Raw genomic sequence first — 27,078 nt, forward strand, 5'->3', positions numbered from 1 at the left:
GACAACTACTTACATTTTAAGTACTCTGGTGTCAGTGAATCGCTTTCCAGCAGGTGAGAAGACAGTATTTTATATATTTCTGAATGTTCCCCCTCTGGGATAAAATTAAATACACTCTGATCCACAAGATCAGACTGAAAGGGAAAAAGAAACAAAGGCTGAATAAGCACTGAGCCAGTATGAGATGTACAACTCACAAAGCCTACTATTGTAATGCAAAACAACAGCAGAAACATGACTGCCTCCAAGACACCTTCTGAGGCACACAGAGAAAAGAAGAACTCATTTTGACACTACAAACCATGCAAAGCAAAGCACCAGGAGCACAGAAGACATACAAGGACCCTAAAGCAGAATGGAGCTTGTGACAACCTCTTTGGGATCCAACAACTGCAAGCAAAGGGGCATTTGAATAAGAAATTCCAGGTTGGTGTTGTCCTAGGGCAGTGTAACCTATTGGTGGCAACTGACAGACTGCAATGATAAGCTGGAACAAAAGACAGCCCCTCCTGACATGGTGCAGGTTATGATGTTAGCAGTAACCAGCTGCAGTTGGCTTGATTGAGTCCAGCATCAGTGAGTTTGCAGTGACACCAAGCTAGGAGCAGCTGTGGAGCTGTTGGAGGGTAGCAGAGCCCTGCAGAGGGACCTGGCCAGGCTGCATGGGTGGGCAGAGGCCAATGGGATGAGACTGAACAAGGCCAAGGGCAGGGTTCTACACTTTGGCCATGACAACCCCAAGCAGCACTACAGGCTGGGGCCAGAGTGGCTGAGAGCAGCCAGGCAGAGAGGGAGCTGGGGGTGGTGGGAGAGAGGAGCTGAAGAGGAGGCAGCAGTGCCCAGGTGGGCAGCAGAGCCAATGGCATCCTGGGCTGGCTCAGGAGCAGTGTGGGCAGCAGGACAAGGGAGGTTCTTGTGCCCCTGTGCTCAGCACTGCTCAGGCCAGCCCTGGAGTGCTGTGTCCAGTTGTGGGCTCCTGAATTGCAGAGAGCTGTTGAGGTGCTGGAAGGTGTGGAGAGAAGGGCAGCAAGGCTGGGGAGGGGCCTGGAGCAGAGCCCTGTGAGGAGAGGCTGAGGGAGCTGGGGGTGTGCAGCCTGCAGCAGAGGAGGCTCAGGGCAGAGCTCATTGCTGCCTGCAGCTGCCTGCAGGGAGGCTGTAGCCAGGTGGGGTTGGGCTCTGCTGCCAGGCAGCCAGCACCAGAAGAAGGGGACACAGCCTGGAGCTGTGCCAAGGCAGGTCTAGGCTGGATGTGAGGAGGGAGTTCCTGGCAGAGAGAGTGATTGGCATTGGAATGGGCTGCCCAGGGAGGTGGTGGAGTGGCTGTGGCTGGAGGTGCTGAAGCCAAGCCTGGCTGGGGCACTTAGTGCCATGGTCTGGTTGGTTGGGCAGGGCTGGGTGCTAGGTTGGGCTGGCTGAGCTTGGAGCTCTCTTCCAACCTGGTTGATTCTATTCTATTCTAGTCTATTCTAGTCTATTCTAGTCTAGTCTAGTCTATTTTCAGTTCTGCAACTGAGCAGGCAAAACTGGGAACCACAGAGGTGAATGCAAGGAAACTCAACAACTGAAGGAGCGATCAGCGGCACAAACGCGGTTGATTTAGCACTCAGAAAAGAAGGGTGCCAGAACATTATGCTGAGATCACCTAAAAGCAAAGGACAAATGTGCCTCTGAGAACTTGGTCACTTCTGGCTTTTAACAAAACAAATCACAATTTACCTGGAGGTTTTTCAAACCTCTCAAGCTGGTATCAGGCAAAACTTGGGGAGAATCTGTGCTCTGCAGAACCGTTTGCTTTAACAGGCCTCTCTGAGCTTGACCAAACAGCTTTATCCCAGTAAGACGAGAAGCCTTTAGCAAGGGCTTCTCCTCCTCCAGCACAGAGCTGCTTTGCTGCCACTATTTGGATTCCTGAGTTCCAGAGTGACATTGTTCAAGGTAACTTTCAAAAGCAGGATGGTAACTTCGCCACTGAGCGATGCCATCGTGACTGAAGCTGAACGGATGGGACAAAAGCCCCTGTGTGGAGCCAAGCTACAGCAGAACCAGCATCTCTTCTAAGAGTCCCTGGCCAAGGAAGGAGTAAATGAGTAGCTTAAAAAATGTCCAGGGCCAGAGCCCTGCAGCAGTTCTCTTTTGTTGCCTGTAGAGGCTGTGAGAGGCATACACTGTAAAGGGTCTCCTGCAGCCAGCTGCAGTACAGCAGTTATGTTGAAGAGAAACTGATACTGGGTAGGACTGGATGATCTCCTGAGATCTCTTCAGCCCCTAACATTCTGTGATTCACATTCTGTGGTCTGGCACTTCATCATCTTGCCCAATACAGTGCCAGCTGCATTCTGTTCTAGTGGGAGATGTCCCTGCCTATGGCAGGGGGTTGGAACTGGATGATCTTTGAGGTCTAGGGACCTCCACCAGGGAGGTGGTTGAAGCCCCATCCCTAGAGGTGTTTAAGGCCAGGCTGGCTGAGGCTGTGTGCAGCCTGCTCTAGGGTAGGGTGTCCCTGGGCATGGCAGGGGGGTTGTAACTGGCTGCTCCTTGTTGTCCCTTCCAACTCTGACTGATTCTGTGCTTCTGTCCCTTCCAACTTAAACCATTCTATGATTATGTGTCTCCAAAGGAAATGTTTAACAGGAGAGACAGAGAATCATAGCATCAAACAGGTTGGAAGAGACCTCGAAGATCATCCAGTCCAACCCATCCCCCAGCCCTATCCAGTCAACTAGCCCATGAGCAGGAGGAAGGAGTTGTACTGGGGGGAAACCAGAAGCACTAGGACAAAGCATTCATCTGCTCTGTACAGCCCAAAGGGCAATGATTAATCAGCACTCACAGCACAACAGCAGGCACAGACAAACTGGGAGGTTACTGAAAGCAACTGGTACTTACTGGCAAATGTTCAAGTAAGGGAGTTATGCTTTCAGACACATATATTATATTTCCATCTGTCATAATTGCTAAAAAAAAACCATCAAGAGCCTGAAATTAAACATAATGGGCAGTTAAATAAAAAGAAACAAAGCAGATGCACTCTGTTAAGCTGCATTCAACACAGAAAATAGTTCAGATGGGTTTGACTTCATTATTAAAAATGAAAATGCCTTTCACTACTGAAGCTTCTTAGTCTTCTTTTCACAGTGTGATCAGGATCCCCATACTGCTCTGTACTTAAATCATCTCTGCTTTCAGAAGCAAGTCCATATACAGCTAGGCACTGTTTGCCCATCTCCCACTCTGCCTGCCTCTTCTTTTTAATTCCATCACTTAAGCCATCAGAAAAATGAGCTAGAGAAGAAAGAAGAGGTGGGAAAACTAGGAGAAGAAGTAAAAAAGGTGGGGAAATGGATGAAGCTCAGTGTTTAAGCTCTAAATATCAATGAAGAAACTTCAAGCATGGTTTTACTGAGACCTGGAAAGTGTGCTACAGTTCTGATTGCCTCATCTTCTACTTAATTCCACTGAACACAACAGAAGTGCCTTTTAGGTTAATGCTGCCACACAAAAAAGCATGGCAGAGCTGTGGTTCTACACAGAAAACTTTGAAGCTCACATCTTTGAAAACGTTTCTAATATTTCATTTCTAATATTAAAATTCTAATTTCTAATATTAATTTCCCCCTCTGCTCTGCTCTGCTGAGACCCCACCTGGAGTCCTGCATCCAGCTCTGGAGCCCCTGGGACAAGAGGGCTGTGGAGATGCTGGAGAGTGTCCAGAGCAGGGCCAGGAGGATGCTGAGAGGCTGCAGCAGCTCTGCTGTGAGCACAGCCTGAAAGAGTTGGGGCTGTGCAGGCTGGAGCAGAGGAGGCTCCCAGGGGACCTTCTTGTGGCCTCCCAGCATCTGAAGGGGGCTACAAAAACGCTGGGGAGGGACTTCTGAGACTGTCAGGGAGTGACAGGAGTGGGGCAGATGGAGCAAACCTAGAGGTGGGGAGAGTGAGGCTGGAGGTGAGGAGGAAGTTGTTGAGCAGGAGAGTGGTGAGAGGCTGGCAGGGGCTGCCCAGGGAGGTGGTTGAGGCCCCATGGCTGGAGGTGTTTGAGGCCAGGCTGGCTGAGGCTGTGTGCAGCCTGCTCTAGGGTAGGGTGTCCCTGGGCATGGCAGGGGGTTGGAACTGGCTGCTCCTTGTGGTCCCTTCCAACCCTGCCCGGTTCTATGATTCTAAATTTCCAGTATTTAACTTCTACTATTGTCTGGCCTTACAGCCACTCGCTGTGGACTTGAGAAACACCAAAAGGGAGCCAGGAAAACCCTGAGAAGAGAAGCAATTACTTCACTAACTTGTGGGAAAAGGAAAGAGAATTCACCAAAGGATTAAAGAAGCTAAATTAATGACACCTGTGCCTTAGAGGAAAGAGAATGAAAGGGAAATGTGCTTCTTCATTCACCTTAATACTTTGTGTTTAACTCACTGTTTCCCTCAGAAGACACAAACGACTTGGCCCCAGGCACTGATAGATTATACTGTTTAGTTCTAGTAGTAACCCAACTGCTCCTCTAATCCTCCTTAGCAAAGCAATGCTCACACAGCCACTGTACAGAGCAGAAGGCAAGAAACTGAACACTTCATAGCACCTGGGTGTGCTGAGCCTATTTTACATCGAATAGTTTATCTATAACCATTCTTTAACCACGACCTGCCTTACGTTGGTAAGAGCCACTTTAATTTGAAAGAAGTCTGCACATGTGGGGGACTGCTGCTTCAATTTGCTATAGCAAAAGGGGAGAAAAAGGCTAAAGGGGGAAAAGAAAAGGAGGAGAAAGGCTAAAGGGGAAAGAAATGCAAAAGGGGGAAAAAAAGCAAAAGGGGAAAAAGCAAAAGGGGAAAAAGCAAAAGAGGAAAAAGCAAAAGGAGAATAAAGCAAAAGGGGAAAAAGCAAAAGGGATAAAAGCAAAAGAGGAAAAAGCAAAAGGAGAATAAAGCAAAAGGGGAAAAAAAGCAAAAGGGGAAAAAGCAAAAGGGGGAAAAAAGCAAAAGGGGAAAAAGCAAAAGAGGGAAAAAAGCAAAAGAGGGAAAAAAGCAAAAGGGGAAAAAAAGCAAAAGGGGGAAAAGCAAAAGGGGAAAAAGCAAAAGGGGGAAAAGCAAAAGGGGGAAAAGCAAAAGGGGGAAAAGGCAAAAGGGGAAAAAAAGGGGGAAAAGCAAAAGGGTAAAAAAGGTAAAAGGGGAAAAGGCCAAAGGGGAAAAGGCAAAAGGGGAGAAAGCTAAAGGGGAAAAAAGGCAAAAGGGGAAAAAAAGGGGGGAAAGGCAAAAGAGGAAAAAAGCAAAAGGGGGGAAAAAGGAAAAAAAAGGAAAAGGAAAAAAGCAAAAAGGGAAAAAAGGAGGAAAAGGCAAAATGGGAGAAAGGCAAAGGGGAGAAAGGCAAAAGAGTTAAAAAGCAAAAGGGGAGAAAAAAGCAAAAGGGAATAAAAGCAAAAGGGGAAAAAAAACAAAAGAGCTAAAAAAGCAAAAGGGAAAAAAAGCAAAAGGGAAAAGAAGAAAAAGAGAAAAAAGCAAAAGGGAAAAAAAGCGAAAGGAAAAAGAAGAAAAAGAGAAAAAAGCAAAAGGGAAAAAAGCAAAAGGAGGAGAAAGCAAAAGGAGAATAAAGGCCAAAGGGGAAAAAAGTAAAAGGGAAAAAAAGCAAAAGGGGAAAAAAGCAAAAGGGGAAAAAAGGCAAAAGGAGGAGAAAGCAAAAGGAGAATAAAGGCAGAAGGGGAAAAAAGGAAAAGGGGAAGAAAGCAAAAGGGGAGAAAGCAAAAGGAGAACAAAGGCAAAAGGGGGAAAATAGGAAAAGGGGGAAAAGGAAAAGCAGAAAAAAGCAAAAGGAGAATAAAGGCAAAAGGGGGGAAAATTCACCAGGAAAAGAGAAAAAACTGAAAGGAAAAGCAAATCCAATGAATATTTTTTTCTAAACCAATAAATGTTTCATATTTTTAGGTATTCAGTCTATATTTTATAGATAAATGTTTCCACTCATGCAATTCAAAATGCCTTTGAAAGCAAACCTGGTTTGCATTACACTGCCTACACAGCAATTTGGAATATTTAGGTCCATGAGAATACAGGTATAATTAAAATCAAATATGTCCAAGTGAAAGAATTCAGCCTGTGAAGGAATAATCTGCTCCCAGGAGAAGAGGAAAAGCTGTACCTCTAACATTAACTGTGTGAACTCTTCATTACTAAGGAATGTTGGTTTCCAGTCCTGGCGAATCTCACTGGCATCTGACTGTGCAGTGATTTCTGCAACCAAGCACAGACAAGGTTAAGGATTGACACTTCCCAAAGCCATCATTACCCCACAAAGCTCCAGGAGGCAAGAGCTGAAGGTTCTGCAGCCTCCTTGGACTGTTCATTCATGCCACAGAAATGATCCTTAACAAAATGTCTTCTGCCTTCAGATCCTGCTTCAGTGCTGCTCTCTCCAGCAGAAGGAGGACACAGAGCTGCTGGAGGGAGGCCAGAGGAGGCCACAAAGATGCTGCAAGGGCTGGAGCAGCTCTGCTGTGAGCACAGCCTCAGGGAGCTGGGGGGGGTGCAGCCTGCAGGGGAGAAGGCTCCAGGGGCACCTCAGAGCTGCCTGCCCAGAGCTGAAGGCAGCCTGCAGGAAGGCTGCAGAGGGACTTTGCATCAGGGGCTCTAGAGACAGCCCAAGGGGCAATGGTTTGGAGCTGAGGCAGAGCAGACTGAGAGTGGAGCTGAGGAAGGAGTTGCTGAGTGTGAGGGTGCTGAGAGTGTGTCCCAGGCTGCCCAGGGAGGCTGTGGCTGCCTCCTTGCTGGGGGTGCTGCAGGCCAGGCTGGATGAGGCCCTGAGCAGCTGAGTGTAGCTGAGAGGTGTCCCTGGGCATGGTGGGGAGGTTGGAGGGGCTGAGCTCTGAGCTCCCAGCGTGAGCCACTCTGGGATTCTGTGATTGTGTTGAAATGAGGTTTGACTTCTTCCTTCTACCAATTTGTGCAGCCACACTTCAGGGTTATGCTGAAGTTAGTGACAGTAAGTAATGGATTCTGACAATGGAAAACACTCCCCCCTCTGAGACTGGGAGACTGAAAGTGAGCAGAACCCTATGGGCTCTGAGTGCTGCTGAGAGAAGCAATGGGTGCTGAGCTAAAGCAGAGCCCAGGGCTCTGAGTGCTGCTGAGAGAAGCAGTGGGCGCTGGAAGGTGTCCAGAGAAGGGCCAGGAGGATGAGCATTCAGCCCACAGGACACAGACAATCTCCACTCTGGAGCAGGAGAAGTCTGACTCATTGGCTCAGCCTGGGCCATGCCTGGCTTCAGCAGCAGGGATCACTACCCAGCGAAAGCTGAGCTTCAGGCCCTTCCCAAAGCACTCTGCATTGCATTAGCACAAGTCATCTAGCAAAGCACAGATGTTCTTCCACACTTCCCATAACTCAAACAGGAAGCATCACACTGGCAAACAGAGCCAACAGAACATGGGAGAAGTCTGCTTCACTTTGTGACTCCACAGGAACGCCTCCGAGGTCTGGCAGGAGGCTGCACGGGAAGAGAAATGGCACTGAGCTCACCCTCCTCAGCCAGGGAGCAGGCAGAGGAGCAACACCCAGCTTGCACCTTCAACTGCAGCCATCAAAGGCTGGAGGTTGGCCCAGGCCAACCTCATGACATTCAACAAGGCCAAGTGTAAGGTCCTGCATGCACCTGGATGGGTGCAACCCCAAGCACAAATCCAGGCTGGGTGGGGAATGGCTGAGAGCAGCCCTGAGGAACAGGCCCTGGGGGTCTGGGCTGATGCAAAGCTCCACAGGAGCCTGCAGTGTGAGTGCAGCCCAGACACAGCCCTGTGCTGGCTGCAGCAAGAGCAGTGTGGGCACAGGGCAAGGGAGGGGATTCTGCCCCTTGGCTCTGCTCTCCTCACACCCCACCTGCAGTCCTGGGGGCAGTTCTGCAGCCCCCAGCACAAGCAGCACATGGAAGTGTTGGAGTCAGTGCAGAGGAGGCCACCAAGATGCTGAGAGGGCTGCAGCAGCTCTGCTGTGAGCACAGGCTGAGAGAGTTGGGGCTGTGCAGCCTGGAGAGGAGAAGGCTTCCAGGAGACCTTGGAGTGGCCTTGCAGTGTCTGAAGGGGGCTCCAGGAGGGCTGGGGAGGGACTACAGACAAGGTCTGGGAATGCCAGGAGGAGAAGGAATGGGTTTGAAGTGGCAGAGGGGAGACTGGAACTGGATGTTAGGAAGAAGTTTGCAGTGAGGGTGGTGAGACACTGGCACAGGTTGCCCAGGGAGGTTGTGGAGCACAGAATCACCCTTTTGATCACATTGGGTGATTCTGTGCTCCACAACCTCCCTGGAGGCATTCCAGGCCAGGTTGGATAAGGCCTTGAGCAACCTGTTCTACTGAGAGGTGTCCCTGCCTACGACAGGAGGACTGTGACTGGCTGAGCTCTGAGCTCCCTCCCAGCCTGCACCACGCTACGAAAACTGTTAACATTTTATGCACTAAGTCAATCTCCTGAAAGACAAAGCAGAGCTGCCAGCTGCTGCCCCTGGTGCAGCACTTGCCTTTGTGCTTCCGTAGGAAGTCAATGCTCTTCTGCAGCACAGTGGATTTGTCCATCTTCCTAGCATTCCCTGGCAGCATGGAGCCCAGCTCTTTGATGAGCACATTGAACTGATCGCGACGCTTCTTCTCAGACTTGTTCCTGGACACTCTGCAAAGCACAACAGCAAAGGGTTTAGGATGACTGGAAGCTGCAAACTGGTCCCAGGTTATCCATGCAAACAGCTTCTGACTGAATTCCTGCTGTGAGAACTGCACAAACCAAACTGCTCTGTCAGATCTCAGACATCAGTGCTGAAGGTTGGCTTCCTGCTTCACCTGCAGCGGAGCAGCCAAGCCTGCGGAATAAAGCAGGGTGAGAGAAGGGATTGATGGAATCAAGCAGGTTGGAAGAGACCTCCAAGATCATCCAGTCCAACTTAGCACCCAGCCCTGGCCAACCAACCAGACCATGGCACTAAGTGCCTCATCCAGTCTCTTCTGGGATTCTGCCCCTTGGCTCTGCTCTGCTCAGACCTCACCTCCAATCCTGCTGTCCTCAGCAGAAAGACACAGAACTGCTGGAGGGAAGCCAGAGGAGGCCACAAAGATGCTGCAAGGGCTGGAGCAGCTCTGCTGTGAGCACAGCCTCAGGGAGCTGGGGGGGTGCAGCCTGCAGGGGAGAAGGCTCCAGGGGCACCTCAGAGCTGCCTGCCCAGAGCTGAAGGCAGCCTGCAGGAAGGCTGCAGAGGGACTTTGCATCAGGGGCTCTAGAGACAGCCCAAGGGGCAATGGTTTGGAGCTGAGGCAGAGCAGGCTGAGAGTGGAGCTGAGGAAGGAGTTGCTGAGTGTGAGGGTGCTGAGAGTGTGTCCCAGGCTGCCCAGGGAGGCTGTGGCTGCCTCCTTGCTGAGGGTGCTGCAGGCCAGGCTGGATGAGGCCTTGAGCAGCTGAGTGTAGCTGAGAGGTGTCCCTGGGCATGGTGGGGAGGGTGGAGGGGATGAGCTCTGAGCTCCTTTCCAGGCTGAGCCACTCTGTGATTCTGTGACTGTTTTAACAAAAACCACAGGTGACTGAACTCTGTCTGTAACTACTGAGGAAGATGAGGGAAAAACATGCTAGTGAGTGAAGAGTCACAGGTTTATTGCCTAGACCTCACCCTGCTAATTCCAAGTGTCCAAGTAGAGGACATTTTGTAACTTGAAACAACCACAAAACTTACCTTTTTGCTTTATCTTTGTCATCTTCTTCCACCAGCCCATCAAAAATGCTTCCATCATTTCTGAAAGGAACAAGAAGCAGGACATGTTGGAGTGTGAAACTTTCCTCTTGTGGAGTCCCATCAGAGTGAAGGAGCAGGAGAGAAAAGGTCACTGATCATCATCTCCTCTACACCAAGGAACCAAAGCATTCATTTACTGTCACACCTCAACAGGAGGATCACCCTCAGTAACCTGGAGCCAAGACTCCTGTCAGCTCTCCTGGAGAGAGTAAGAGTAATGGAGGTGAACTATCATGGCCTGGCTGAAGCTGCTGAGTGCTGCCATGGGACATACTACAACTGCAGTATGAACTGGAGTCGAAGGCAGCTCAGTGGCAGCCACAACTGACACTGTTCATGCATGCTGCTTGGCGTGGAGGCCACAGGTAGCCTTCACCTGGGGAGGCAGCTGGCACATCTGCAACTGACTGCCCCAGAGAGGAGAGAACACAGCCCCTAGCAGTCCAGTGTGGAGTCTGGAGGAGTTTGCTCTTGGGTTTGAACACATTACATTCTTTTCTTGTTACTATCACTGTCTTCTCTTCCTATTGTTGCTGGTTCATTAAAGTTGGGGTAGATTTTGGAGGCTTTTTTCTTCCCAGCCCATGAGTCCCTCTCCCTTATCTCCCTTTTCCCTCTGGGAATGGAGAAGTGACATTAGAGAGCATCCATCTGCTATTTGTTTAGTGGCCAGCTCAGCCTTAACCATTCTGTCTGCTTTCAGTCTGCTTGGTGTTGTTCATGAGGACTCCTCAACGCTCAACCTTGAATTTTCTGTCCTAAGTTTCCTTCCCTTAAGGCAAGGAACTGCCTCTCTGAAAAGCTTACCTCATCTCTCTGATTTGTAAGTGACAAATCACCAAGCAGCTGCAAACTGTGACAGGCAGTGAGGTTAGGAAGTCATTATTTTGTGTGCTACTACAGAAACAAAGCTCTTCAAAGGGATTCCTACATTCAAAAGGCTGAAAATGCCACCAAATGTCCCTGAAAGACCTGGCAAAGCCAGACAAGCAGTTCTGAAGCGCTGCTCTCTGCTTCCATTGTTATCTACTTCAGCTGCACTTGCTGTAAATTCGATGCATGATTCATTTCCTCAAGTCTCCAAGGTGGTAACACTCAGAATGTGAAGGACAGATGTCCAACCAAGCTGCTAGGAAAGCCCAGTGGAAAGAACTGAGTCTAAACCATGCCACACCTATTGCTCTTCCCCCAAAACAGGTTAGCAGGTCACTCCACTATCCCCTGCAGCATCACTGAGCATTCTGCTGTATTTGTTTTCCCTCATCAACTACTGAACTACTACAAGATCCAAGCAGACATTCAAAACCAGCTCAACTTGCACAGCTGCTCTTCTGTGGCTCAAAACATGACATACAGCCTAAGATTCACCTACTCTTCCTAAGGACTAAAACACAACCCATCTAAAAACCCAGCAGAACTCAGTCAAAAACCAGCCCCAATCTCCCTCCTCTTGTTTTCGGCATAAATTGATATTTTCTGTATATAAACCAAAAGGAGAGAAAAATAAACCATGGAAGGAAGCACTGAAGAGTCAACCTGCCCAAGCCCTCAGTGGCTGTTAACATACCTGTCTGCAATGGAGCTCATTTTATGGGTGCTTATGGTAAAAGACACAACATAGCACACTTTAGTCTTGTGGTAGACATTGGTACGTCTGCCTGGAAGGAAAGAAAGCCAAATCAAAAGGGGACTGGAGGCACAAACAGCTTCTAACAGATTCAACTTGCCCTCTGATCGACCAGCCTGGCTTCTTTCAGCTCTCCTTTCTACCCTTTTATCCTACCTCCCCTCATGGAATATCCCAAAGCTGCTGAGGGGCCTGGAGCAGAGCCCTGTGAGGAGAGGCTGAAGGAGCTGGGGGGATGCAGCCTGCAGCAGAGGAGGCTCAGGGCAGAGCTCATTGCTGTCTGCAGCTGCCTGCAGGGAGGCTGTAGCCAGGTGGGGTTGGGCTCTGCTGCCAGGCAAGCAGCACCAGAAGAAGGGGACACAGCCTCAAGTTGTGCCAGGGCAGGTCTAGGCTGGATGTGAGGAAGTTCCTGGCAGAGAGAGTGATTGGCACTGGAATGGGCTGCCCAGGGAGGTGGTGGAGTGGCTGTGCCTGGAGGTGTTGAAGCCAAGCCTGGCTGGGGCACTTAGTGCCATGGTCGGGTTGGTTGGGCAGGGCTGGGTGCTAGGTTGGGCTGGCTGAGCTTGGAGCTCTCTGCCAGCCTGCTTGGTTCTGTGATCCCTCCAGCACTGATGATCCTGCTTTTAGCAGAGGGGCTGGACTCAATCTCTAGAGGTCCTTTCCAACCTCTAACATTCTGTGACTCTCTGGTAACTGCAATCTCATTTACTCTAAGAACACAGCTGTTACCTTTTACACTTTGGGACTTGTTAAAGTGTGAGGTGTAGGGATGAAGCCTGGCTCCTTCGAAGCACAATGTGGAGTTAGATGTATCCTCTTCTGCAGAAAAGCATCAGATTCTCAACTGTAGAAAGAATAAAAAAGGAGAATTGGAACATGAATGAGTTTTAAAATGATCACTTGAGGGTTTGGTGTTCCCCCCCCAATAAATCATTCCAGCAAAGAGTATTTTATAAATGTAATATTCTGCTTATTAAAAAGGCTCCAAGTATTTCACTACCCAAATTCATCTTGCTGGGAAGCTCTTCTTAATAAGCAGAATGTCCTGACACAATTTCAGCTCTGCCTGAAGTTATCACTTTTAATCTTGACAGCATTTTTACTTCTGAATTTGGAATCACCCACTCCATCTCCATGTGCAGTTTCACTTGCTAAATACATACTTCCAAGTGCTTTTAGAGGATTATTTAAACACCTTTACCACTGAAACTCTAACTTGGGCCTCCTCCTGACTTTTCTCAGTCATGCCTACTCCAAAACTGGCACTCTCAGGACTCCAGAATGTGCAGAATGCTGCTCACAGGGTGTCAGGGGTTGAAGTGACCCAAGGAGATCATCCAGTCCAACCCCCTGACACAGCAGGACCAGAGAATCTAGCTCAGGGCACACAGAACACATCCAGACAGGCCTGGAAAGGCTCCACAGAAGGAGACTCCACAGCCTCTCTGGGCAGCCTGTGCCAGGCTCTGGGATCCTTCCAGCCAAGAAGTTGCCCCTTGTGCTGAGCTGGAACCTCCTGTGCTGCAGCTTCCATCCATTGCTGCTTGTCCTGTCCCAGGGAGCAGTGAGCAGAGCCTGCCCCCCTCCTGACCCCCAGCCCTCAGAGATTTATAGACACTGATTAGATCCCCTCTCAGTCTTCTCTTCTCCAGACTATGCAGCCCCAGGGCCCTCAGCCTCTCCTCACCAGGCAGTGCTGCAGTCCCCTCATCATCCTCATAGCCCTCCCTTGGACTCTCTCCAGCAGATCCCTGTCCCTCTTCAACTGGGGAGCCCCAAACTGAAGGCAGTATTCAGATGAGGTCTCAGCAGGGCAGAGTAAAGGGGCAGGAGAACATCCCTGGATCTGTTGGACACACCCCAGGCTCCCATTGGCCTTCTTGGCCCCCAGGGCACACTGCTGTGCCATGGGTAACTTGTTAGCCACCAGCACCCCCAGGTCCCTCTGCACAGGGCTGCTCTCCAGCAGTCACCTCCCAGTCTGGACTGGTGCAGTTCATTCTTCCTCCCCAGATGCAGGACTCTGCACTCATCCTTGTTGAACTTCATCTGGTTCCCCTGTGCCCAGCTCCCCAGGCTGGAGAGGCAAAGCTGCCCAGCTGTGTAAGTGCTACTCCCTGACAGCCATTAACCCTCTGAAAGCTCACTTCAACAGCACTTTTCAGGCTGACTTTCAAACTGACCTCACAAATGCACTTTCTCCACCAAAAAACCCCAACCACCAGTGTAAGCAGTCACCAACTCCCAACCTCCTGACACCACTGCACTTCATTTTCACACCTCCTTCCCTTGAACCATGCTAATTTCCACAACATTATTTTTTCCTCTCAGCTCTATCCTGTTGCCATCCTGCTAACTACTTTTAACCTGTATTCACTGTTCAAGGTACCTGTACCACTTGAAAAAGAAGTAATTTAAAGCCTATCACAGAGTCCAGAGGCACAGAATCAATCAGGGTTGGAAGGGACCACAAGGAGCAGTCAGTTCCAACCCCCTGCCATGGGCAGGGATACCCTACCCTAGGGCAGGCTGCCCACAGCCTCAGCCAGCCTGGCCAATCAAACTCCACAAAGCAAGCTGGGATCTAAAACCCAAGCTGGTACTACTCTTGGCTTCACTAATAGTGGAAAACACTCAAATGACCTAGAATTAGATTAGAAAAGGTAGTTTCCTCCTTGCTCCCCACCTAACAGCTGCTCTTAGTGGTTGAAGCACAGATGCAAACGTTAACACTCAGAGCTAAAGCAGAGCAGAACAATCTGCCAAGAGGAAAAAGCCCAGCTCCAGCACGACTCAATGAAGCCACTCATTCTTGCCTGGCCAAATAACCTGCTGGCCCATTGACCTACTTTTTTAGCTGCTTACAGCCTCTCCTCCCGTCCTGTTCTGTTTGACAAGTGCAAACATTAACAGTGACAAAGAGTCCCATGAAGCCTGGGTTACAGCGACTGCAACGTGAAACCTGCGGTTTCAAGCTGCCTGCAGTTGAACCACTCTGACACTTCTCAGCCACTTCCTAACCAGGAGTGCTAAGGAGGAAAAGTTTACACCCCCTAAAGCTCACCTCTGCAGTATGGGAAGAGAACAAATACACACAATTAAACACTTAGCATCACAGAGTCAGCCAGGGCTGGAAGGGACCACAAGGAGCAGCCAGTGCCAACCCCCTGCCATGCCCAGGGACACCCTACCCTAGAGCAGGCTGCACACAGCCTCAGCCAGCCTGGCCTCAAACACCTCCAGCCATGGGGCCTCAACCACCTCCCTGGGCAACCCCTGCCAGCCTCTCACCACTCTCCTGCTCAGCAACTTCCTCCCCACCTCCAGCTTTGCTCCATTCCCCCCACTCCTGCCACTCCCTCACAGCCTCAAAAGTCCCTCCCCAGCTTTTTTGGAGCCCCCTTCAGATCCTGGCAGGCCACAAGAAGGTCCCCTGGGAGCCTCCTCTGCTCCAGCCTGCACAGCCCCAACTCTTTCAGGCTGTGCTCACAGCAGAGCTGCTGCAGCCTCTCAGCATCCTCCTGGCCCTGCTCTGGACACTCTCCAGCATCTCCACAGCCCTCTTGTCCCAGGGGCTCCAGAGCTGGATGCAGGACTCCAGGTGGGCTCTCAGCAGAGCAGAGCAGAGGGGGAGAATCCCCTCCCTGGCCCTGCTGCCCACACTGCTGCTGCTGCAGCCCAGGCTCTGCTTGGCTTTCTGGGCTGCAAGTGCACACTGCTGGCTCCTGTGCAGCTTCTCCTCCACCAGCACCCCCAAGTGCCTCTGCTCAGGGCTGCTCTCCAGCCTGGCACTGCCCAGCCTGGATTGGTGCTTGGCATTGCCTCGACCCAGCTGCAGGACCTTGCCCTTGGTCTTGTGGAACCTCCTGAGCCTGGTTTGTGCCCACCTCTGCAACCTTGAGACAAACTTAAGACAAACACCAACACCACAGGATCTACGAATCACACAGAATCCTTTAAAAGGGACTTTGCAAGGACATTTGGAATGGCTCAGGCTGGAAGGGAGCTCAGAGCTCATCTCCTCCACCCTCCCCACCATGCCCAGGGACACCTCTCAGCTACACTCAGCTGCTCAAGGCCTCATCCAGCCTGGCCTGCAGCACCCCCAGCAAGGAGGCAGCCACAGCCTCCCTGGGCAGCCTGGGACACACTCTCAGCACCCTCACACTCAGCAACTCCTTCCTCAGCTCCACTCTCAGCCTGCTCTGCCTCAGCTCCAAACCATTGCCCCTTGGGCTGTCTCTAGAGCCCCTGATGCAAAGTCCCTCTGCAGCCTTCCTGCAGGCTGCCTTCAGCTCTGGGCAGGCAGCTCTGAGGTGCCCCTGGAGCCTTCTCCCCTGCAGGCTGCACCCCCCAGCTCCCTGAGGCTGTGCTCACAGCAGAGCTGCTCCAGCCCCTGCAGCATCTCTGTGGCATCCTTAGGAAAAGTGATGTTAAAGCAAGAGGGGAGGAGAGTGTTTGTGCTGTAAGTGAACATAAGCAAGCTCAGCCCAGAGCAGAAGGGAAGCTAACCACAGTGGGGAAGCTTCAGCAAGCAAGCCCAGAGCCATCTAACTCGCAGGACAGGCATGCATGTGGGAGGCAGCAGGAAGGTTAAGATGCCTGCACATCAGCACTGCCAGTCACAAGTGTCCAAAGGTCCTGGGCTGTCCTGCAGTTCACAAGGCTTTACCCAAGCCAGGGAAGAGTCGTTGTCCCTAGATGCTGTGTCTGCTGTGCACCTGCAGTGCCTGTCTGAAGGCTGCTCTGCACCCAGAGGGGTAGAAGCTTTCTGTCCCTAAGAACGCCGAGGTCCTCATCACGAAGGCTCAGCTGCTGCCACGGACGTGCAAAGTCTCCACACACAGCACTGCAGCCAAGTCACAAACTGCAGCTGCTCCTGCACCATGCTGACCTCACGCTGCTGCAGAGGCAACAGCCTCCTCACTGCCAAGTTATTACTCAGCTGAAGCTGCAAGGTTCTGAGTAAGTCACAGGGTGAAAAGCCAGAATCCAACCCAGGGTCATGGTGAGGAGCTCACACCAGCTGCTGCCACATCTCATAGAACCAAGCAGGTTGGGAGAGAGCTCCAAGCTCAGCCAGCCCAACCTAGCACCCAGCCCTGCCCAACCAACCAGACCATGGCACTGAGTGCATCCAGTCTTTTCTTGAACACCTAATGACTGTTTCATGCTTTAGACTGAAACAGCTTCAGCCCTGGAATTGGACTGAACTTACTGAACAACCTGAAACTACACTACAGCCTTGCTCAGGACAGGTGTTCTGCCAGCACCACCCTGAAAAGTGGAGGAGACAACAGCCAGTGCATTGCCTGCTCTTCATTTTGTGTACAGCCAGTGACTGAAACTCCAGGGGAACCTTAAAGTTGCCTTCCAACATCTGAAGGCATCCTCCAGGAAGGCTGCAGAGGGCTGCATCAGGGTGTCTAGCAATAGGACAAGGAGGAATGGCCTCCTGACAGAGCCAACTAGGGAGGGAACCTTGCTGGACCTGCTGTTTGTGGTTAAGGACTTGTAGGTGTTGGAGGGAGTGCAGAGGAGGGTGAGGAAGCTGGGGAAGGGCCTGAAGGATAAATCTTATGGAGAGTGACTGAAGGAGCTGGGGATGGTTAGTGTGAAACAGAGGAGGCTGAGGGCAGAGCTCATTGCTGCCTGCAGCTACCTGAGGGGACACTGTGGAGAGGCTGCTGCTGGGCTCTGCTCACAGAAGAAGAGGGAATGGCCTCAAGCTGAGGCTGGGGAGGTTTGGACTGGACATAAGGGAAAAGCTTTTCATAGAGAGAGTGGCCAGGGACTGGAATGAGCTGCCCAGGGAGGTGGTGGAGTCACCCAGCTTGGGTTGGTTTGGATGTGGTGGTTTGGGCTGTGGTTTAAGGTGAATCTTGTAGAGGAGGGTTCTAGGTTGGGCTTGGTGCTCCTGAGGGGCTTTGCCAGCCTGCCTGTGTCTGTGACTATGTAATGATTGGAGGCTGCCTTGGGTACAGCAGTAACAAAACAACTGAGCTCCTGACTGTTGGAGAAGAGGGAGGTCAGCAGAGCAGCCATCTGGGACAGGCTTTGGTCTGTTTCGGAGACAGGTAGCTGGAGTCCCTTGGGAGGTAGTGCTGAAGGGCCAAGGAGTCCAGGAAAACTGGACACTGCTCCAGGGAGAAGCCTCAGAGGCACAGGAACAGGCTGTCCTCAAGTGCTGGAAGAGGAGCTGGTGGGCAAGGTCAGCCTGGCTGAGCAGAGACACTTGGTGCAGCTTAGGGAGAAAAGCAGAGTAGGTGGGCACTAGAAGCAGGGGCAGGTCACTCAAAAGGACTGCAGGCATGCAGGGAGAAAGTCAGAAGGGCCAAAGTCTAACTGGAAACTAATTTCACTTCATCTGTTCAAGAAAACAGGAAATTCTTCCACCAATATATTGGCAGTAAAAGAAGGACCAAGGAGAATCTCTGTCCTCTGTGGGCTCAAGCAGGAACACAGTGGCAAAGGCTGAGGCACTCAACAACTTCTTTGCCTGAGTCTTTAGCAGTAAAAGCAGCAGTTCACTGGATACCCTGGAAAACTGGCTGGATGGCCAGGCCCAAAGGGTGTGGTGAGTGGAGACCAGTCCAGCTGGTGGCTGGTCACAAGTGGTGCTCCCCAAATGCTCGCTCAATTTTGGAGCCAATCTTGTTTAATGTCTTTATCATTGCTCTGGATAAGAGGATCAAGTGCACCCTGCAGACTACACCAAACTGGGCAGCAGTGTTGATCTGCTCAAAAGTAGGAAGGCTCAGGAAAGAACAGAATAGAATAGACCAGGTTGGAAGAGAGCTCCAAGCTCAGCCAGCCCAACCTAGCACCCAGCCCTGCCCAACCAACCAGACCATGGCACTAAGTGCCCCAGCCAGGCTTGGCTGCAACACCTCCAGCCACGGCCACTCCACCACCTCCCTGGGCAGCCCATTCCAATGCCAATCACTCTCTCTGACAACAACTTCCTCCTCACAGCCAGCCTAGACCTGCCCTGGCACAGCTCCAGGCTGTGTCCCCTTCTTCTGGTGCTGGCTGCCTGGCAGCAGAGCCCAACCCCACCTGGCTAGAACCTTCCTTCAGGGAGTTGTAGAGTCCAGTGAGAGAGACCTAGACAGGCTGGATCTTGTAGGAGGTTTAACAAGGCCAAGTGCTGCATCCTGCACTTGAGCCACAACAAACCCAGGCAGTGCTACAGGCTGGGGACAGACTCACTGGAAACACACCCAGCAGAAAAGGGCCTGGGAGCAGTGGTGGACAACCAGGTGAAGATGAGCCAGCAGTGTGTTCAGGTGGCCAAGGAGACCAACAGCATCTCTGCCTGGGTCAGGAAGAGTGTGGCCAGCAGCAGCAGGGAAGTGCTGGTGCCCCTGAGCTCAAGCTGTGCTCTGCTCTGGGGCCCTCACTTACAAGCAGGGCACTGAGGTGCTGCAGTGTGTCCAGAGGAAGGCAGCAAAACTGGTGAAGGCTCTGGAAACAGGGCTGGTGAGGAGCAGCTGAAGGAACTGACACTGCTCACTCTGGAAGAGAGGAGGCTGAGGGGAGACCTCACTGCTCTCTGCAGCTCCCTGAGAGGAGGCTGGGGTGAGGTGGGTTTGGTCTCTTCTCTCCACCACCAAGTGAAAGAACAAGAGGAAATGGCCTCAAGTTGCACCAAGGGGGGTTAGAGTGGATGTCAGGAAGGGCTCCTTTCCTGCAAGAGTGGCCAGCCACTGGAGCAGGCTGCCCAGAGAGGGGCTGGTCTGTACTTGTGCAGCCCCAGAAACGCAGGTGCACATCTCCTGCTTCACAAGGCACAGGAGGAGGAGAGGGCTGCTTCTAGCACAGACAGCCACACAACCTGACCCCATTGGCCTCTAAATGGGAACATTTATGAGTGGACACGAGTGGCCTGCTCTGGCAGAGCAGTCTGCTCAGGTCCACTGCCCACGGCAGGAGCAGACAAGGACCCATCTGTGTGCAGTGTGGTGAGGAAAGGGCAGCAGGACAGGTGACTGCTGGTGTGCACTGCCATTATAACCCAGCCAGCCTCAGGTCTGCTCCTGAGAGGCCTTTGGGAAAGTGGGCAAGTCCAAGCAGCCCATAGGAGAGAGGAACTGCCTGGTAGGACCTGCTGTGGTCAGAGCCACCACAGATCTTGAAGTGCTGTTATACCTTGACTCCAAGTGCACACTTTCTGCCCACAGACCTGTTTCTGCAGAGTCCAAACAAACAGCAGCACTTGGAAGTGCCTACAGATCACCACGAGCAGGAGACAAGAGAGCAAACACAGATGTAAAAAGAGGTTAAGCTCCTAGAAATGGTTTGTCACAGACATGTCCTTGTCTGCTCCCTGCAAAGGCAATGGACCTAAGCAAGCTGCTCTGACAGGCTTGGCTGAAAGTCACTGTGATATCCTCATGGGTGATGAGGAACAGCAAAAAGCAGTGCTCCTCTGCATTCCTCCTGTATCAGACTGCCCTGCCCCGGCAGAGAGCTCTAAAAGCAGTGGGCAACTTCCATCCCTCCAGCTGCTGGTTAAAGGAAACACTGCTGCTTGCTGCTCTGCTGTTGCACAGCCTTCACTCCTCCCTGGAGCCTGCATCTCCTTCCCCACCAGAGAGAGGGGCCCACAGCTCCCTCTCCAGCGCAGAGCAGCTCTCTGATCTTAGTTCAGGCCATGGTGACTGTCTCCTCACCCACGCTGTGCCGCAGCTCAGCCCAAGCCAGGCTAAGTACTGCTCTGGGCTGGGCTCTGCCTCACCAGTTTGACTTCTCAACTCATCCTCCAACCTGCCTCCTCAACAGGAGCTTCCTGGCAGTCTGGGCTCTTGCCTGAGCCTGGCTGCCCTCCCTTGGGAACAGCCTGTGTCCCCCCTTCTGCTCCCCAGCAGTGACAGGAAAGCACCCACCAGGTTGCCAGGCTGTGAGGTGAAGAAGCTCTTAACCACATCAGGCTTTTCCCCCTCTCTCCCTTTCACTGCCTGTATCATCTTGGCCTTCTAAGATTCAAATGAACTACACCTGGGGATGCCTGAGGTGGTGTTTCCGTGCCCCTCTCAAGGCACCAGCAGAGGCATTAAAGCAAGTCATGACAACACTGACTCCCCTGAGTCTGTGAGTGGGCACACTCCCTTGCCTCAGGAAATCATAAGGGGCAACAAAAACCCAGTACAAAGCTGACCAAACGTCCAAGACAAGCTCAAGAGGCAGTGGTCAGTGCCCTGGCCGCCAGGAACAGTTGCTGTCCTTCTGCAGCCTCACTGAACGCTGCTTGCTCAGCCCGTTGGAAGCAGATGCCCTTCCTGCAGATGCCCTTCCTGCAGATGCCCTTCCTGCAGATGCCCTTCCTGCAGGAGCAAAGCCACAAAGGTGGCAGAAACACTGCTTGTAAGCCTTGTGCCAGGGCAGCGTACGGGAGCAAGGCTGCAGCCACACAGCTCCCCCTGGGCCGCTTCAGACGGCTCCACCCTGCCTCCTGCCACCTGCCACCCTGCCACCCTGCATCCTGCCACCCTGCCACCTGCCACCCTGCCTCCTGCCTCCCTGCCCCCAGCCACCCTGCCTCCTGCCACCCTGCCTCCTGCCACCCTGCCTCCAGCCACCCTGCCTCCTGCCACCCTGCCTCCTGCCACCCTGCCTCCTGCCACCCTGCCTCCTGTCACCCTGCCTCCTGCCTCCTGCCACCCTGCCTCCTGCCACCCTGCCTCCAGCCACCCTGCCTCCTGCCACCCTGCCTCCGGCCACCCTGCCTCCTGCCACCCTGCCTCCTGCCACCCTGCCTCCTGCCTCCTGCCACCCTGCCTCCTGCCACCCTGCCTCCGGCCACGCTGCCTCCTGCCACCCTGCCTCCTGCCACCCTGCCTCCTGCCTCCTGCCACCCTGCCTCCTGCCACCCTGCCTCCGGCCACGCTGCCTCCGGCCACCCTGCCTCCTGCCACCCTGCCTCCTGCCACCCTGCCTCCGGCCACGCTGCCTCCTGCCACCCTGCCTCCTGCCACCCTGCCTCCTGCCACCCTGCCTCCTGCCACGCTGCCTCCTGCCACCCTGCCTCCTGCCACCCTGCCTCCTGCCACCCTGCCTCCTGCCACCCTGCCTCCTGCCACCCTGCCTTCTGCCACCCTGCCTCCTGCCACCCTGCCTCCTGCCACCCTGCTTCCAGCCACGCTGCCTCCTGCCACCCTGCCTCCTGTCACCCTGCCTCCTGCCACCCTGCCTCCTGCCACCCTGCCTCCTGCCACCCTGACTCCTGCCACCCTGCCTCCTGCCACCCTGCTTCCAGCCACCCTGCCTCCTGCCACCTGCCACCCTGCTTCCAGCCACCCTGCCTCCTGCCACCCTGCCTCCAGCCACCCTGCCTCCTGCCACCCTGCCTGGCACACACGGGGGCTGCTCCCTCCTCCAGCTCTGCTCTCACGCTGAGGCAGTTTCCTGAGCTGACCCTCCCCAGCACACAGCTGTTTGTGCAGTCCTTGCCACCCTGTTGCTACTCAGCAGTGTGGCTTCATGTACCCCTGAGAAGTGGCACAGGTAAGGAACAGTGCCCCTGCACAAAGAGGCACAGGAACCTCTTGACTACATCTGCCACTGCCCAGTCTGTGCCAGGGAACCAGAGCAGGCATTGTGTTTGCACATCTAAAACACAACTTAGTTTGTAATTAAGCCTAGCTGGAGGGAAAAAACCCAACACAACACCTACTGCCTCCTTACACAGTGCTTAACAAACCACCCAGTGCTCCACACCATGAGGCCAAGCTGCCAGTGGGGCAGCTCCAAACGACTCACAGCTCTGCAAAGCTCCACTTTTAATAGGCTTCCAGGCAGAAGCAACCTGCAGCCAGGCAGCTCAAGCACAGCTCCTCGACTAATGCTCAGCATGCTGGAGGGGGTGGAAAAGCTGCAGTTTGCTATGCAGATTCTTCTGCAAGTTGTTTCTGCTCCCAGGGCCTCTACAGCCTACTGAGGACAAAGTTTAAGGATGCAGCCACAGGTCTTTAATTGCTTTTGCTTGCTTTACAATTCACCTGCCCTTTTAAAGGGCAATCCAAACCTCCTGCGAGCAACTTAGGCCCTTAAGATACCATTACCAAGCACAGCCAGAGGCAGCTGACTGCTGGTCGGTTCTGTGCACATCAAAGAGGGGTGGAGAGGGCAGAGGGAAAGCAGAGTGCCATGGCAGCCAGGGAAACTAACTGGTTTGGAAGAGGACACAAAGACTTATTTACTCCTAACTCATAGACTGGGTACTCATAGAATGGTTTAGGTGGGAAGGGATCTCAAGGATCATCCAGTTCCAAAGCCCCTGCCATGGCCAGGGTCACCCTACCCTAGGGCAGGCTGCCCACAGCCTCAGCCAGCCTGGCCAATCAAACTCTACAAAGCAAGCTGGGATCTAAAACCCAAGCTGGCACTGCTCCTGAAGTCACTAATACTGGAAAACACTCAAATGATCTAGAATCAGATTAGAAAAGGTAATTTTCTCCTTGCTCTCCACCTAACAGATGCTCTTAGTGGTTGAAACACAGATGCAAATGTTAACACCCCACTAGAACAGGTTGCTCAAGGCCTCATCCCACCTGGCCTTGAACACCTCCACTAGGAGGTGGGAGGAACAGACTAAGTACTTCTGCTCAGCCTGCTGGTGAAGAGTTACCACATGTAAGAGAGCAAGGCCAGACCTACCCAGCCCATGCAGACAAGCACAGGGCCACAGGCACCAGCAGGCACTCCACACCCTAGCAGTTACCTGCACTTCACAGAACCACAGAATTCAGGGGTTGGAAGGGACCTCCAGACATCATCCAGTCCAACCCCCTTGCCAGAGCAGGGGCAGGACACACAGGAACACAGCCAAGTTAGCCTTGAACATCTCCAGGGAAGAAGACTCCACAAGCTCCTGGGCTGCCTGTGAAGCCCTTTAACAAACTCCCCTATCCAGCCAAGAGTTTTCATGCTAGCCTTTGCCCACACTCATACTAAACCCCCTCTTCTGCTAGCACCAGTATCTGCCAGCATAGCCTAAAACTGGCTCTGCTAAAGCAGGGCCAGAGTATTGTTTCACTCAGCTAAATCACCTACATTGGTTTCACCAGAGGGGTGCTCTAAAGCTGTGCTGGCAGAGGGGACGGGGAAGCAGCAAACCACAGGTTAGCCATCTTTTGGCAACACCACCACTCCATGCTGACCCACACCATGTGTTCACTCACAGAGAAGGAGAGCAGGAGAAACGAGCGCTGCTGCTGCTGCTTGAGAAGGCTGCTTCACATCAAACCAAACCCTCTGTGCTCCCCTGTGCGCTGCTGCACCTCAGGGGACAGCCTCTGGCAACTGACACCTCTGCCCAGAACAAGGTTTATTCACTGACCATGGAATCACAGAGCCAAGCAGGTTGGCAGAGAGCTCCAAGCTCAGCCAGCCCAACCTAGCACCCAGCCCTGCCCAACCAACCAGACCATGGCACTAAGTGCCCCAGCCAGGCTTGGCTGCAACACCTCCAGGCACAGCCACTCCACCACCTCCCTGGGCAGCCCATTCCAATGCCAATCACTTTCTCTGCCAGGAACTTCCTCCTCACATCCAGCCTAGATCTGCCCTGGCACAGCTTCAGGCTGTGTCCCCTTCTTCTGTTGCTGATTGCCAGATCCAGACTCAGGGATTCACAACTCAGTCTCGGAGTCAGTGGGAGGTGGTGGAGTGGCTGTGGCTGGAGGTGTTGCAGCCAAGCCTGGCTGGGGCACTTAGTGCCATGGTCTGGTTGGTTGGGCAGGGCTGGGTGCTAGGTTGGGCTGGCTGAGCTTGGAGCTCTCTTCCAACCTGCTTCATTCTGTGATTCTTTATAGATCAGAAGTGCTGCTGAGGAGCTGCCAGCCTGCCCAGGAACCTGTTAATTAGCATGAACCTGTTAATTAGCATGAACTGTGAGTGCTTTAGGATCTCCAGTACAGGTAATTCTACAGGGGGAGTTCACTTAGATGAAGAACACAAACCCAAGCAAGTTTAATTCTTTAGAACAAGAGCAGCTCCTTTGATCCCTTAGAATCATCCAAGTGTGCCACATGGACACTGAGTGAAAAGAACCAAGATGAGGAGAGTTGCTAACAGCAACACCTGAACACAAGGGACAGGTGTTTCAGAAAGCTAATATTGAACTTGAAATGTAATTCCCCATCTGGTGTAGGAGCTAAACATGTAAATGAACCACTAAAAACAGTCAGTGATTGGCAGGAGTTCCTTTTTCCCAGGTGATTGCACAACCCCCAGTTTGCACAGCTGTGGAAGTGCTTCTGATGCCTGCACTGTCCAGCGTGGGTGACTCATGCACTGCTGCAGGACTCTGCAAGGCTCTGCTGAGGAGTGCACTCTGCCTGCCTGAGGAACAGACTGCCCTGCACCTCACCAGAGTGCCCTCAGGAACACACAAGTGAGGCTTCACAGGCACTTGCCCAGAAATGAGCGAGTAGGAACATTCTGAGCTGCAACACTGAAGCTCTGAGGCCAGAACTATCAAACAAGCCTGGAGAAGCCTCTGGGGGCACCTCAGAGCTGCCTGCCCAGAGCTGAAGGCAGCCTGCAGGAAGGCTGCAGAGGGACTTTGCATCAGGGGCTCTAGAAACAGCCCAAGGGGCAATGGTTTGGAGCTGAGGCAGAGCAGGCTGACAGTGGAGCTGAGGAAGGAGTTGTTGAGTGTGAGGGTGCTGAGAGTGTGTCCCAGGCTGCCCAGGGAGGCTGTGGCTGCCTCCTTGCTGGGTGCACCCAGGTGGTCAAGAAGGCCAGTGGCAGCCTGGCCTGGGTTAACAATGCACTGGCCAGCAGGAGCAGGGAGGAGATTGTGGCTTCAGTGAGGCCACACCTTGAGTGTTGTGTTCAGTTTTGGGCATCTCAATACAAGAGAGATGTGGAGGTGCAGAGGAGGGCGTCAAAGCTGGGGAAGGGCCTAGAGAATAAATCTTATGAGCAACTGAGGGAGCTGGGGATGGTTAGTGTGAAGAGGAGGAGGGTAGGCTGAGGGCAGACCTCACCACTGTTTACTGCTACCTGAAGGGACACTGTGGAGCAGCTGGGCTCTGCTCACAGGGAACTGGAGACAGGACAACAGGGAATGGCCTCAGGCTGAGACTGGGGAGGTTTAGATTGGACATTAGGAGAAAGTTTTTCACTGAGAGAGTGGTCAGGGACTGGAATGAGCTGCCCAGGGAGGTGGTGGAGTCACCCAGCCTGGCTGTGTTTCAGGGTGGTTTGGATGTGGGTGAATCTTGTAGGGTTCTAGGTCAGACTTGGTGCTCCTGAGGAGCTTTGCCAAGCTGCCTGTGTCTGTGCTTCTGTGACCACTGAAGATGCTGAAATTAGCACCAATTAAAAGACTGGCAGCTTTGGTGGGTTTTGGTTTGGTTGGTTGGGTTTTTTCCTGTGTGTTTCTGTTTTTCTGAGGGAGGAGCTGGAATAGAATCCCTCACACTGGAAAAAGCCTTTAGGAGCATCATGTCCAAGCCCTGAGCCAGCACTGCTCAGTCCACCACTAAAGCACCTCCCCAGGCACCACATGGATGGTGTTCAGCATCCCCAGGGATGGTGACTCAATCCCTTCCCTGGGCTAAAGGGCAACCTCCACACGTGCCTGAATTAATTGCTCTTTGAGAAAGGATTACACAAACTGAATGGAGAGATGCTTAAGCCTAGCAGAAGGATGCTGTGTGCCAGTTACAGCATGAAAGAACAGGCAGCATAAAAGCAGTTTGAAGGATGCTGTTAAGTCACTTGGTTTGGAAACAGAAAACTCACTGGCTTAAGTAAAACCAAAGCTCTCCAAGCTGCTGCTGCTCCTTTTGCTGCTACCACCTCAGGGGTTTCTTTTTTGTCAGGATGATATTAAAGTGCTGCTGTTTTAAGTGCCTCTGGCAGTCAAAAATCATACCTGAACCTTGGAAATCTCCCAGAACATTTACTGAAAGCTCAACTCCACACAGATCTAACAAGCAAGGGATGTGAGTGAGTTCAGAGCTCTCTGGCACAGACATGCAGAGCATTACAGCAGCAGGAAGTGTGGAAAAGTCTTGGGAATCTCCTGCAATTAAAGTACACAGAGCACTCTGACAACTGTCACTGAAATCACAGACTCCTAGAGTGCTTCAGGCTGGGAGGGAGCTCAGAGCTCAGCCCCTCCACCCTCCCCACCATACCCAGGGACACCTCTCAGCTACACTCAGCTGCTCAAGGCCTCACCCAGCCTGGCCTGCAGCACCCCCAGCAAGGAGGCAGCCACAGCCTCCCTGGGCAGCCTGGGACACACTCTCAGCACCCTCACACTCAGCAACTCCTTCCTCAGCTCCACTCCAACCCTGCTCTGCCTCAGCTCCAAACCATTGCCCCTTGGGCTGTCTCTAGAGCCCCTGATGCAAAGTCCCTCTGCAGCCTTCCTGCAGGCTGCCTTCAGCTCTGGGCAGGCAGCTCTGAGGTGCCCCTGGAGCCTTCTCCCCTGCAGGCTGCACCCCCCCAGCTCCCTGAGGCTGTGCTCACAGCAGAGCTGCTCCAGCCCTCGCAGCACCTTTGTGGCCTCCTCTGGCCTCCCTCCAGCAGCTCTGTGTCCTCCTCCTGCTGGAGAGAGCAGCACTGAAGCAGGATCTGAAGGCAGAAGATATTTTGTTAAGGATCATTTCTGTGGAATGAATGAACAGTCCAAGGAGGCTGCAGAACCTTCAGCTCCTGCCTCCTGGAGCTTTGTGGGGTAATGAT

At 52.7% G+C, this 27,078-nt stretch overlaps 1 protein-coding gene across 5 annotated transcripts in view; it reads right to left on the reverse strand.

The window, feature by feature from the left end:
- Nucleotides 1-27,078, reverse strand: part of CLOCK (clock circadian regulator) — a 76,830-nt gene that overhangs the window by 28,766 nt on the left and 20,986 nt on the right. For 4 of the 5 annotated variants that reach the window (XM_064149297.1, XM_064149293.1, XM_064149295.1 and 1 more), the window contains exons 2-8: nucleotides 12,103-12,217; nucleotides 11,314-11,404; nucleotides 9,687-9,746; nucleotides 8,490-8,638; nucleotides 6,122-6,213; nucleotides 2,887-2,976; nucleotides 14-134 (exon numbers count right to left, since the gene is read on the reverse strand). In XM_064149297.1, the coding sequence (XP_064005367.1) occupies nucleotides 14-134; nucleotides 2,887-2,976; nucleotides 6,122-6,213; nucleotides 8,490-8,638; nucleotides 9,687-9,746; nucleotides 11,314-11,333 (532 nt within the window). In that variant the 5' untranslated portion in view covers nucleotides 11,334-11,404; nucleotides 12,103-12,217. Of the gene's footprint in view, nucleotides 1-13; nucleotides 135-2,886; nucleotides 2,977-6,121; nucleotides 6,214-8,489; nucleotides 8,639-9,686; nucleotides 9,747-11,313; nucleotides 11,405-12,102; nucleotides 12,218-27,078 lie in introns of those variants that run through there. The other variant, XM_064149298.1, reaches the window with a different exon arrangement.

Source organism: Pogoniulus pusillus, chromosome 9 (assembly GCF_015220805.1).
Source record: "Pogoniulus pusillus isolate bPogPus1 chromosome 9, bPogPus1.pri, whole genome shotgun sequence".
Classification (NCBI taxonomy): Eukaryota; Metazoa; Chordata; class Aves; order Piciformes; family Lybiidae; genus Pogoniulus; species Pogoniulus pusillus.